At 32.9% G+C, this 13595-nt stretch overlaps 1 protein-coding gene across 1 annotated transcript in view; it reads right to left on the bottom strand.

Annotated features, from left to right (window-relative positions):
* LOC145315399 (uncharacterized) overlaps positions 1-12054 on the bottom strand; it is a 36985-nt gene extending 24931 nt beyond the window's left edge. The window contains exons 1-2 of the mRNA XM_080155382.1: positions 11855-12054; positions 5042-5184 (exon numbers count right to left, since the gene is read on the bottom strand). Coding sequence (XP_080011508.1) covers positions 5042-5184; positions 11855-11864 — 153 coding nt within the window. The 5' untranslated portion in view covers positions 11865-12054. The remainder of the gene's footprint in view (positions 1-5041; positions 5185-11854) is intronic.
* Positions 12055-13595: the final 1541 nt, after the last annotated feature.

Genomic DNA, 13595 nt, shown 5'->3' with positions numbered 1-13595 from the left:
GGAAATATTCCAATTATACCGCCCCGCGCATTGGAAGACCTTTATTGATGTAGGCCACCCTAAAACTATTATCTCTAGGTGTTTTCTTTGTACTATTAGATGGCAGCTTAATTAAGAAAAAATCTCATTTATAATAACTTTAGATAATGAGGTGGTTTTTATGGCACTTTCTACTTGTAACCTAGAGTATAAGGGCGAAGCAGCTCGTATAATAAACAGTGATTACATATTTTGTATATTTAATGCTGAAGGCAAGTTAAGGTGTATAGAAATGTCAACTTCTATCAATTCCTAAGGCTCATTATTAATTTGAAGAGGGTTCCATAGATTCTAGGGGCGCTTCAGTTAATATTACAAAAGGTGCATACATATTTTGTATATTTAACGCTGAAGGCAAGTTAAGGTGTAGAAAAATATCAACTTTTATCAATTCCCATGGGGCATTATAAATTTAAGCAGCACAAAAACCTGGATTAAACACAAAAGCTAAGGCACATAAATATATCTACAACTTACACCATCAGAAAACAGAGAGATAGAGGTAAAAATGAGCTGTTTATTACACTGGTTCCCAAAGTTTTATAATAGCGTTTTTTCTTTTGGTGGCCTGACAAATTTGGGGACTTCAGTGAATTCTGATTGGTTGGATCATTAAGTTGAGTGTCCAAACGATTCAACCATTAATTGTAATCTACATAAGGGGTAATTTTATGTATCATCATTGGGGATGTACATTAATTTATCTGCCATTTTCTTATCCCTTTAGATCCCTGATCAAACACACGAACACACAGACAGTCACACACCCTCACACACACCCACACCCCACGCAATTCTTATGCATGAAAGTGAAGCTATGTATTTTTTTAATATCCTTATCTAAATGAGATGGCCCCCAAAGCTTCAGATTTTTCACATTTTGCAAAGATAAAATTAATGTTTTTTGTTGCAAGAAAAAAAAGTGTGTTTAAGGAGTATTGTTCAAGTAATTTTATTACACACATACACACATACACGCACACACACACACAACACTCACACACACACCTGAAATAGTTGACCCAGCAAAAATTATAACCATTGTGTCAGGGAATTGGCACCAGAAAAAAATAGTTTGCTTCATCTAAATCTGACAGTAAAACAGAAGATTTGTCAGCTTATAATAACTTAAATTACTGTATGTCCACGGGATGGGGGACCCTGTGTCAACATTCAATTAAATCTTTGAATATTAGCCAACTAGCGTTGGAAATATTAACACAGCCAGTTGCTACAAAAGAATCAGGAATCAATTTGCTAGCAGACGAAAAAGGTCCCCACTACTAGAACCAGGTAGTGTTTTTGGGTTTTACATCTATAATTATATTACTTTATATTTCTGATTTATTTTTTATCTTAAAACATATCATTTACATAACAAATATACTTAAAATAATTTTTTTAATGGATTATGCCTTACCTAATCTATATCCAATTATTTAAATTAGTATAGTTTATTTTAACTGTAGTTTCAGATTTCTATAACTACAGAAGTTCTCCATTTTAGGGAAGCTTCACATGTGGTTAAATGATAGTTTTAGGCTATTCAATTTAAAAATATATGTCTTTAGTTGGTTTTATGCTAGTTGTCTTTGAATACAGGACCTCTAAGAGCTTTGGGCGCAGCCGCTAGTCCAAGAGTAATGATAACGCATAAAAAAACGAATCTAAAATGCAGATTTGTTTTAGAAAAAATCTAAAAGTATGAAAATGTTGAAATAAATATTCTAAAGTTCTCCCCTTTCAACAATAAAAACAATTTTTCTTAACATTTCCATCCAAAGTTTTAATCTTATCCAACTATAAACTTGCTCAGTTTTCTCAGCTTTAATATTCATTGCTTGAGAGTATTTATTTCATCTCTCATTTATGCTCGTTATTCCTAACTAGAAGCCTCGCCACGAGTCTCTAGGGGCCTTTGTTTCTCCTAGGATTACTGAAACATAATAAAATAAGAAATGTACCCAAAAGGTTTAATTTTCTTTCACTCAGAAATGGTCAGAGAGTGATGGGACATTGGGCTTTTTATTACACTTGTCCCCAAAGTTTTAATATAACGTTTTTAATATATTCGTTGGCTTAACAACTTTGGGAACTTTATTAAATGTTATAAACGAAGCATCTCTATATTTAAGTCCTAAAAATGTAAGTATGTTCTAAATAGTTTCCGAATTTAAGTAGTTTGCAACACGTACAATTTTGTCAAAACTTTTGCTTATTCAGTTCTGACACTCTACAATAGTAATTGTTCGCTTTAATTTCCTTTTTCATTTCATATTTCTAAAAATATTGGATATAGATGTGGTAGGAATATAAATAAAATATATTGCCAGACATGTTTATTCTTATATAAAAGTAACAGGAACTCCGTCTGTCTATCTGTACCGAAGGATCTCGCTAACCACTGAACCGATATGGTTCTACTTTAAAGAATAGCTTCTCATAGGTTCTGCGAAGGTTTATACCACCCTACAAATTCCTCTAGAGGCGTAGCCTCTATTGTCTAAATATATTTGAAGTAATAAATACCATTTGCAAAAATAAAATTTGTTTTAAAAATAAAGGAGAAAGTTACCAGAGCTCTGCAGCCGCGCCTCAGCCGCACACAAGCCTTAAATTTAAACCTGCTTGCTTGCAAAAAGATAAATTTTGAAAAGATGGATTGTCTTTTTGGGAACCGTTTTACACATTCATCAGAATTAAAAAGTTTTAATATGACGCTTACACGCTTACACGCGGCTTACACGCGGCTGACGTGCGGCTACCGAGTCCTGAAAGATTCTATTTGCCTTGGAAATTTGATAACTCCTATGTTATCAAAACCAAACACATCATTCAACTTTTCAAATATTGGCCAATATTTCTTCTATAACCAGGGATCTAAAGGGATAAGACAATATATGTACATCCCAAAGATGATTACTCCTTCCGTAGATTACAATTAGTGATTTAAATGTTTGGACACTCAACTTAATAAACCAACCGATCACAATGCATTAAAAGTCCCCAAAACACTGGGTCTACGAATAAGAAAACGTTATTATAAAGCTTTGGGGACTAGTGTAATAAACAGCCCAATGTCCCCTCCCTCCCTGTATATAACAGATTCTGGTGAAATGTAAATAGAAGGATTCTATTAATAGACAGGAAGGGAGGGGACAATGAGCTGTTTATTACACTAGTCTCCAAAGTTTTATAGTAACTTTTTCTTATTCTTAACAACATTGGGAACTTTTCTTAAATCTTGATTGATTGGTTCATGAAGTCGAGTGTCAAAAACATTTCAGGAAGGGGTAATTTTGTTTTTCATTATTGAGTATGTACATCAATTTATCGGCTATAGTCTTATTTTTTTTTATTTTGGGCTTTTAGATCTTAGACAAAGCAATATCTATCCTATTATATAAAGTAGTAAGGTTTTTTATTGTCTGAAGCTTATTATTTCGACAACCACTGAACTGATTGAGGTCTCTCTTTCAGGAAATCTTCACAGAGGTCTCGGGATGGTTTCTTGCTATTTTTTAAAGATGTTTTAGGGGAGGTTTTAGGCTATTTTCTGTCCTTTATTTACCTATTTGAAGTCAGAGTCTCTAATGCTAGGGACGCCGCCGCTAATATATTGACATTGAAAGACTATTTTTTTCTAAACAAACAATACTAGATTATTTTCTCTATATTGTGCTTGTTTGCACTTCTTTGATATATCAAAAGGGTTTGACAGCATACAATCTTTTATATCTGTGATGCATTTCAAGTATTTCTTTTTTTATTTATCTTTTAATCTTATTTCTATTTAGTTAGTGAATAGACACATTTGTAAAATAAGTTTTATGATGCATGACTACCCTGTAAAGTAGAGTACGTCAGTCTGTTTGTAAAAGGACATATAAAAGACTGTTCCTTTGATTTTAGTGAAGTTAAAAAAAGAAATTGCCACTAATATTTTAAGAACTTAAGAAGTATTTTCAGGAATAGCTTGGAAAACTATTAATATCCGCTGGATTAGAACTGGGTCTCAGGCATACTGAAAAATCATGTGTAGCATCGTGATACAGACAATTTTCCTCGAATATTAAAATAAAAATCTTTTTTTTAGCTCCGAGGGGTTTTAATCTTACAAATTTTCATTTATTTTCCCCCCGAAAGCTGTCTTTAATACGATGCGATTATTAACTATTACAGGATCTTATTTGACTACCTACTCCACTATAGGGCCGCTGGGGCCTTGCCGCTAGTATGAAATATGCCGCGTGTATTTCTGTGACTCTTATAAAGATGAAGGATTTTTTCATGAATAATATCACAAAATGAAAATATTGTTGTCTGTCTCGATTTCATAAAATTTTACAAGGATGAAAATGTGCAAAACTAAAAAAAAGTATTTAGATTGGAAAGTTAGAGGAGAAAAAGATATAATTTTCCAATTTTCTGGATGGGACTGGTTATTAATAAGGTGTCTCAAAAACCATCCTTGTGACGTCATAAAAATGAAGGATTATCCAATCCTTTTTTAGGGGTTTTCTTTCCCACTTCTCCATCATTTTTACGACGTCACATGGCTGATTTTTAAGAAACTTTGTCCAGCTACCATATTAGAGTAGCTGCTCTATTAAAATGTATGAAATAACAAAATACAAATCAAATTATTGAAGGATATCTAAAAAATAGTCTATACAAAAATGGCATTGAAAACTGTTTTGTTAGATAAAAGGTTACACTTTTATACAGCTTTTTAATGGTATTACAAAACAAGATTTTTATAACACTATGAAATAACCCAAAACCAACTTTGTTTGTAAAAATAATTCAAGTATGGCTTCTAATCCGATTAGAATCCGCTGAATTAGAACTTGTTCTCAGCCTTACTGAAAAACCATGTATCGCACCGTATTACAGTTAATTTTGGCGCGCATCCTCTCAACTTTAAGAATGCTACAGGCGACTTTTAAAGCTCTTAGCCGACAAACTAACCAACCAAAAAAAATGCGGGAACAAAACTTACTATTTTATTATTAATCCTGTGTAGCTCCTCCATGGTGGCATCCTGGTTCCTGCGCTCGGGGTCCTCCGTCTCCAGCCTCTCATACTTCTTCACCTTCCTGCGGAGGAACGGGGCCAGGATGGACAGGGCTCCAGGAGCCATACCTGAACAAAAATAACAAGCTGTTACAATCATGCGAGTGCGTTAGGGGATGTATGTCCGCGTTCGCGGCTCAGCACGTAGCGCATCCTCTCGTCTTCGGCCCGACTACGCATCATAACTAAAAACAAAGGTCGTACTATCAAAGAGTTGGTTGTCTATTGTATGTTACTTAACCTAATATTCTTCTCCATTGGGCGTTAGGGTATTGTATCCCATTATAAGCGGGTGATGACATAGGATTATCTAGATGATCACTTTAAATCAAAGGAGAATCCCGCCCCAATTAGAAAATGTAAATATTAGGAAGTGTAGATGAGTTCAACACCCCTATTAATACTGAAATTTAATAGGCAAGCCTTAGCCTCCTGGCAAAGCACTGTGTACGCTTCTGGTTACAATAAAAGAAAATGAAATATCATTTCATAATGCCTTTAAATTTTTGTGGATTTTATTTTTTATATTTTAATTTAATAAAAGCTGATTCATCAAACAGATCTTTCTTTAAAATTTAAATTGAGGCATTTTTGATTTACAGGTGAGAAGTGAATATTGATGATAAACATTAAAAATAGTCTTGATCGTGTTCTTCCAAGTGAATCATCATATCAAAATTGTTCAATAATTGCATTTTTCAAATATCCAATGTTGGAGTACAGCTTATGGAATGGATGTACAATATACGTGGATATTATGACAGCAGAAAAAGGTTGCAATTTCCCCTCGCTTTTATTGGACAGGCCATTTATTCAGTAAGAGGGAAGGGGATGGGGGAGATTGTTATTTTAGCCCGCTAAAAAGTTCACTTTATTATAGAACATGAAAATCCGGTGTAAGATCCAAGTAATAATATATCCATTGTTAAAGGCAGTCAGAACCAGCCGTATTCTTTTTTTTATTTTATAGAATTCTGGTTGTGACAAAAAATTTAAATTTTAAGATTTAACATATTTTCCAGTATGAATTCGAAACCGATTAATATCCGCTGGATTTTAAACGGTTCTCTGCCATACTGAAGAATCGTGTATAGCATCGTATTATAGACCTCAAGGGGTTAACAAAACTGGTGTTAATTTTATGATTTTTAATTTTATATCTGCGAAAAGCTATCTATAATACGATGCGATAAATAACTATTATGAACTTTAGTTTTGGGACTAAATTTGATCGGCATGTTTCCTCATACAGCATATGGACCACAAAAAAACTAATAAAGAATATATTTTGATTTTAAACTTATATAAGGGTTGGTTAGGAGAACCCCGAAGGGATAGGTCTATCCGAGCAGGATTAGAGATACGTGAAGGGACTAAAAACCTAGAAACATAAACTATTATTAAGCATTAAAATTTTCAAAACTTAATATTACATATTTTCAATATTCTAAGATAACTTTATCTTAATTAAAGTCAAAGTTAATATTTTCTATGTGACTAGTGGCTATGACCCTAGTCTCAAGGTCTCAAGAGCTCGCTTACCAAAAGGACAGACAGACGGATGGACAGCCATATTAATAATTTGTATTTTAGATATAAATCCCGATTTCCGATAATAGAAGGGTACCATTTTATTCAACTTTTTAATTTTTTTATTTTGAAATAAGTTTTTATCTTCTAGTAATAAAGTTAATTTTTCTAGGTATTAAATTTGATTTTAATTAAGCTATTTTGATACTGAAGAATAAGAACAGAAAAATATTGTTTTTGTCTTTGATTTAATACAATTTTCAGAATTCTTAAAAATGGATAACAACATGATTGAAATTCCCCTATTTTGTTTAAAAATATATTTACAACAATAATAATATTGATATCAGAATAACAAAAACATATTTTCAAAATAAAATATCTAGAATATTGGAAATAAGCATAATCCATATAGTAAAGTAACAGGATTCCTGTCTGTCTGTCCGCTTGTTTGTTTGTACCAAAGGATCTCGCTAAGCACTGAACCGATATAGTTCTCCTTTACAGGGTATTTTCTCATAGATTCTGGGAAAGTTTGTATCTATTTTTTGGAAGAGTAACCCCCCCCCCCCCGTCCCAAGAGAAATCATCTAAAAAAGGAATCAATTAAATTTTTAGTATACAATGAGGAAAGGGTCAAAAACCCCTCCCTCCCCATTCAAATGCCTCTAGAGACCCCTAGAGCGTAGTCGCTATAATATAATAATTGAACAAAAAAGCTTAACCAATTAATTTTGATAACATTTTTTTTTTAACTAGCGGCTACGCCCCTAGAAGCCTCTAGGGGCTTTAAAGGTAGGAGAGGGAAAAATCGACTTCATCCCATTTTAAATTTGAGTTTCAAAAGAGTAAAAAAATATTTTTTGGGGGGAGGGGGGATGAAGACACCCTCCCCAAAAATAGTTTAAAACCTTCCCAGGACCTATAAGTAGCTTCACTGTAAAGGAGAACAATATCGGTTCAGCGGTTAGCGAGATCCTTCGGGACAGACAAAAAAACGCTTACTACTTTATATGATAGGATAGGATAACTATACTAAACCTAGTATAAACTAAGGTCGTGTTTAGTTTATTGTGCTCTATCTTTTCAATGCAACTTCAATAAATATTTTCTTTTTTTTCGTTGCAAACATTGGCTTCTATACTACCACCCCCCCCGCACCCACCCTCCACCAGCTTGAAATGTAATTTGATTGATGAATGGAAGCATCCTGCTAAATATAATATATTTCTTAATATAAAAACTGAGGAGGATTTGAGTATATTTAGTTTGTTGGGCTATTAGAGTAAAATACTAGAGGGGGAAGAGGTTACATAACTGTATATTCCCTTTTCAAGGACCTTGTGCCGACTTTCAATTTGGTCTTCAAAATCAACCAATAACGTCGGGAATATAACACAGCCAAGAGAGCAGAAAGCAGTTTGCTAGCAGACGAAAAAAGGTCCTTAACAGGGGGGGGGGGGGATCCAGGTATTTGTCTGGTTATACATCTAAACTATAAGTATAATGTTGGGCTGACAATGTAGATAATATGTTTTGTTACCATCTCAAATTAAACTCGGGTTCTCAGACTTTCTGGATAAATTTATATTTTATACTTGTGTAGTGTGCGGGGCTCGGCAGCCGAACATAAGCCTCACATTTAAATCAGCTTAAAAAAGTTGGATTGTCTATTTAAAAACAGGTTTTGACATTTAGGTGAATTATAAAGTTATAATATAATTATTTTACTGTGGCTTTTACGCGGCTGACGCGCGGCTGCCGAGCCCTGGTAGAGTGTCTTTTAATATATTTTACACAAAATAGGTTTATATTCTACTAGAAGGCAAACTGCAAACTTTACCAAGGAAGGATGACAACATCCAAGAGTAACCAAGATCTTAAACATAACATAAATAAAAACAGTCAAGCAAATGGATAAAGGGCGAGTTTAAGAACAGATGATCATTGTTCATGAAAATCGTTACACATAATTTTTAATCTTTGATAGCAACTAAAGTCAATAAAAATACTTATTTCAAATACAACATAAGTACAGATATATGAACTGAGTTGTAGAGTAGAAGAGTGGTCAAATAGGAATCTCCACACAAAATTACAGCCTTCCATCTTTAATAGCAGCTGAGAAATATGCCTTTATCCCTAACAAATTGCCATTTTCGATCTTTTGATATTTTAAGGGATTTTAAGAACCTTAGCAACTTAGTTATTCTATAACTAAGTTTTCTTAAGTTGTAGTAGAAGTTACTGTAAATTTAGCTTTTGTGTGTTCAAATTCTTCTTAGCTTGGCTAATTCAGTTATTGTAATCCTTGTCATTTTGAATTTAAGTTTAAGAATTAAAGACTAATATAGACGTTTAATTACTGCATATAGTTCTAAATTGGCAATTAAAACTTATTTTGTGTAAAAAAGTGAAATTTTTTTCACGGTTTTCTTAAGATTTTAGATGAATTCATTTTTGTTGTTGTAAATTTCATTGCCCAATACCCAAGTTTTCAAATCATATTCTTGATAAAAACTTTTACAATAAAATCAACAAGATGTAAGAAGAGGAAAAAACATTATATGAAACAATAGGCTACGACAAGAAATCTTTTAAGATAAAGCCAAATATGCTAGTAAAGATTTTTAAATCAATGCAAAATTGTCACAATGAAAATAGTACAAGTACATTGACACAAAGATTCCAGTATGTTGAATTACATACAATTTTCAACGAATACTAAAATCGTCTTCGGCCACTCGCGGATAACAAAACTGGTTTAAATCTTATAATTTCTACTTTAATATCCGCAGAAAGCTGTCTATAATACCATTCGATAAATAATTATTCCAGTTTTGTCTTAGCTGACCTAAATATTCATTTCTTCAATACAAAGAAAGGTAAAGATATTTCATCTAGGAGGAAGGGAACAATGGGCTGTTTATTATACTAGTCCCCAAAGTATTTTAATAACGTTTTCTTATTCGTTGGCCTATTAACTTTGGGAACTATAATACAAAGTAGCTTGATGTCTGTAGTCTGTCAGTCCATCTGTCCCTTAAGATCTCGGTAACCAATGAACCGATCGAATTCTACTCTTCAGGGAATATACCCACTGGTCCTGTGGTGGGTTTAGGCTATTTCCTTGGGGGGGGGGGGGGATACCTCCAAACCCCCCAATTTTTTTTAAAAAGAATTTTTGCGAATTTTGCGAATATGCCATTTATTCGCCTGGGTAGATAATAGAAGATGTAATTATACCTCTTAAAGACTAGGGGCGAAGCCGCTAGTTGAATATAAAGCATTAAAGATCCGTCGGGATGGTTTTATGCTATTTTTCGGCCCCTTCCTACACCCTCAAATATAGATGCTAAGGCCCAAGCCATTATGATTTGAATTAATACCCTGGCCTAATCTAAACCTAAACAGCCTTTAAAGTTCATAGATTTTTGGAGATAACCGTTACCAGGAACTGCACTAGATCCTATATTTCTTCTCTGCTTTTCGATGATTTATAATTTTGTTTATAATTGATGTCAAGAACACATTTGTTGTTACAGAACTTGCTTCAATAAGAAACTTAATTAAAAACCTTCATTTTCACAACTTTGCGAGGAAATAATGTATCTTTTTTTAAGTGCAAAGTTATGAAATTTTTTTGGAACAATTTTTAGTCGAAGACAAAAAAGTAGGTGAAAAAGCTAATAAGAATTAAATGTTGAAAGCTGGTAGAAACACCTTAGTTAAAACTTTTGATTGTGATCCTTTATAATTTGTAACTTTCTCTATAACTAGTGGCTTCGTCACTATCCTCTCGGGAATGACATGGGAGGTAAGAAATAGCTTAAAACCACACAAGGACAATTATAAAAGCTTCCCTGAAAAGTAAAACCAATTCGAACCGGTATTTTCCAATGTATTTTGCTTCATATATATTCTGTTATATGTATTCGTATCAACAACATCTTCAATGATACAAAGTTATTTAAATAGGAATAAAAAATGAGATAAAGTTTTTTTTTCTCTAAAAAGCAAAAATATAAGTCTAATATAATTTTCATAAGTATGTATCATGTACTTATTTGTTTGTGTATAGTATGCACATGTCTGCAAGGTCTGTTGGTATAGCAATGACCAAATAATAACATTCTGACTCAACATAATTAATTTTGATTGTTAGAACAGAAAGATATAAAACTTTATTTTTAAAAATATGAAATTATCTCTTCCCAAAAAGGTCTTTTTCTTAAAACAAAAGTATCAAGCAACATATCTGTCTTAAATAATTTTACTGATTGTGTATCATCACAGAGATATGCAAGGCTAAGACAATGGCTGATAAATTCATGTATATTCCCATTGATGATACACAAAAATACCCCTGCTGTAGATTATAATTAATAGTTGAAAGGTCTGTGCACTCAATTTAAAAAACCTCCCCATCAAAATTATGAGTCCCCAAAGTTGTTAAGCCATCCAAAAAGAAAACCTTATCATTAAACTTTGGGGACTAGCTTATCATGTATTTATTTGTATGTTTATTGTACGTACATATATAGTATGCACATGTCTGCAAGGTCTGTTGGTTGTTTTGTTGTGGTGGGTTAGTGTGCATCTATAGCAAATCAATCATTTATTCCTCGCCTGCAGACACACTAGAAAGAGAGAGTGGACAATGGGCTGTGTATTACTAGTCCCCAAAGTTATGCAATAAAGTATTCTTATTCGTTCACTTAACAACTTTGGGGACTTTTAATAAATTCTGATTGGTTGGTTTATTAAAAAAACTTTTCAACAACTAATTTTAATCTACAGAAGAAGGATTTTTTTGTATATACATTGAGGATGTACATTGTACATCAATTTACTGGCCATTGTCTTATCCCTTTAGATCCCTGCACACAAATATATTCATACAAGTAATAAAAACTATTCTTTTCTGCACTAGTTTTTATTCATCAGATATTGTTTTTTTTGGTATCATGAAAAAGAACTATTTATAATATTAAGTTTTCCTTTTTAGACAGTTAAATTAAAGTAAACCGTTTATCCAGTCTTTTTAAAAATATTTAATTTTCATTATTTTAATAAAAAGCATTTATTATTGCGGCGTTTTTTTTCTTCTGAGTATTACATACTTACTGCTTTACTAAAGTCAAACAAACAAAATTAATAGTAAAATTTACAGATCACTTCTTTACTGTTGATTTAAATAATATTTTACCTTTAATCATGAGGATAAGTTAAGGCACAGAAACTTTTACGACTTTTTTAGGTCATTTTCACTTAATGTTTTAGAATATATCTTTAAGCTTTCATGTTTTTGTTTATATTTGAGAAAACTTAACAAAATTGTTATGTCATATGTGAGATAATTTTTGTAAATCTTTATATCTCAAGATAGAGTCTGACTCGTGTACTGAACTAAAGACATGGTATAAGTATTGGTATCCGTATGAGTAAAGTAGATAAGGAGGGGGGGGGGGGAGTGGGGGTGCAACAATTCCTCCGATCTCTTTCAGAGTATAAAGACGCTTATCATATCTCCTTCCCCTTTTCTCTCCGTTGAAAATAAGAATCTTGTCTCCGGGAGAAAGATGCTTTAAATTAAAGTCTACTATATAGGGAGGGGGGGGGGGGGTTAGAATTGTATGTACCATATCAACCCCTCGTTCCCCCCAAAAAATATTTACGGAGCATACTTTACCGGCAGCGGCATACATTCAAACAATAAAGGACTCTTTTTTTTCCGAATCGCACCCCTGTTTCACTTTTCAACCCTCCCATTTTTTTCTTGGGAAATATATATTTTCAAATCTGCCTCTCCTCCCCTACTTTTGTCGTTGTGTATCAAGAATCCTTTTATAATGTTGCTAATCTTGCCAATTTAGTGAAGTATTTCGGGGCCTTTTTTGTCCCAATAAAATTGGGATTACAAAGACTGCCTTTCTTAAAGTAAATCTTTTCTATATTTATGGTCAGTCCGTCCGTCCGTCTGTCAAAAGCAACTCTATAATCGTTACCAGATTTAGTGGAGATTTAGATGTCCGTACGTCCATCTTAAACATGATGTTTTTTACTCGTTTGACAACACTTTTTTGCATGTTATAATTATCCTGTTCAACTGATTTTTGAAATCTCTATAATCAAGTCATAAACATACAAGTAGGTCCTTAAGCAGTAACCTGTATCTAAGCAGGTTTACAACAAATTTACTTACAGTATGGTTTTGACTTATTATACATTTAATTATCTTTTGCTTATTAAGTTCTGACAATCTACAAGAGTTACTGTTGGCTTATCCTAATTTTGATTTTATAGCCACGCTTCACTTTGCAATTATTATATGATGATAATTTAATAACTTGAATATTACCCAAAAACATATGACTGAACTTCTATAAAAAAACAGTATTCTATAGAAAAATCTGGATCTATTTGGTCTAATGTCTTAATATATGGCTTTAATTACAATTAATGTTGGCAATAAGAGTTTGTGACTTTTTCATTACTGTAACTATAAAATAAAGCCCGAAACAAATGTTGAAATGTAATTTTAGTTTGAAATTAAGTTGTGCTGTTATGCTCGAAGATTAGAAGTCCAGAACAAATGAGATGGGAAAACGGAAAGAGAGCCACCATCATTTTTGACCACATGTTGAATACGATCCTGACCAGCGATTTGTACACAGCGATTCACCAAGAGGTTGTACAACCATTAGGGGGTAAAAAAGGGGGAGGCAGGCCTTTCCAATTTCAATTTTAAGTGGGTTGTTGTCATAACTGTACACCACCTTAATAGTAAATGTCTTATTTCATTTGATAAAAAGAGTTTTTGCGGCTGACTAAATGTTTATTTGGGTAGCCCAAATGTAGCGGTACAAAGTGCCTAAAAAATCAGCCATGTGACGTCATAAAAATGAGGGAGATTAGAGAAGTCAGAGTAGAAAACCCCTAAAAAAGAG

This window comes from Acartia tonsa, chromosome 4 (genome assembly GCF_053477335.1).
Source record: "Acartia tonsa isolate MP-2025a chromosome 4, ASM5347733v1, whole genome shotgun sequence".
NCBI classification, from domain to species: Eukaryota; Metazoa; Arthropoda; class Copepoda; order Calanoida; family Acartiidae; genus Acartia; species Acartia tonsa.
This window is presented reverse-complemented; position numbering and strand designations above follow the sequence as displayed.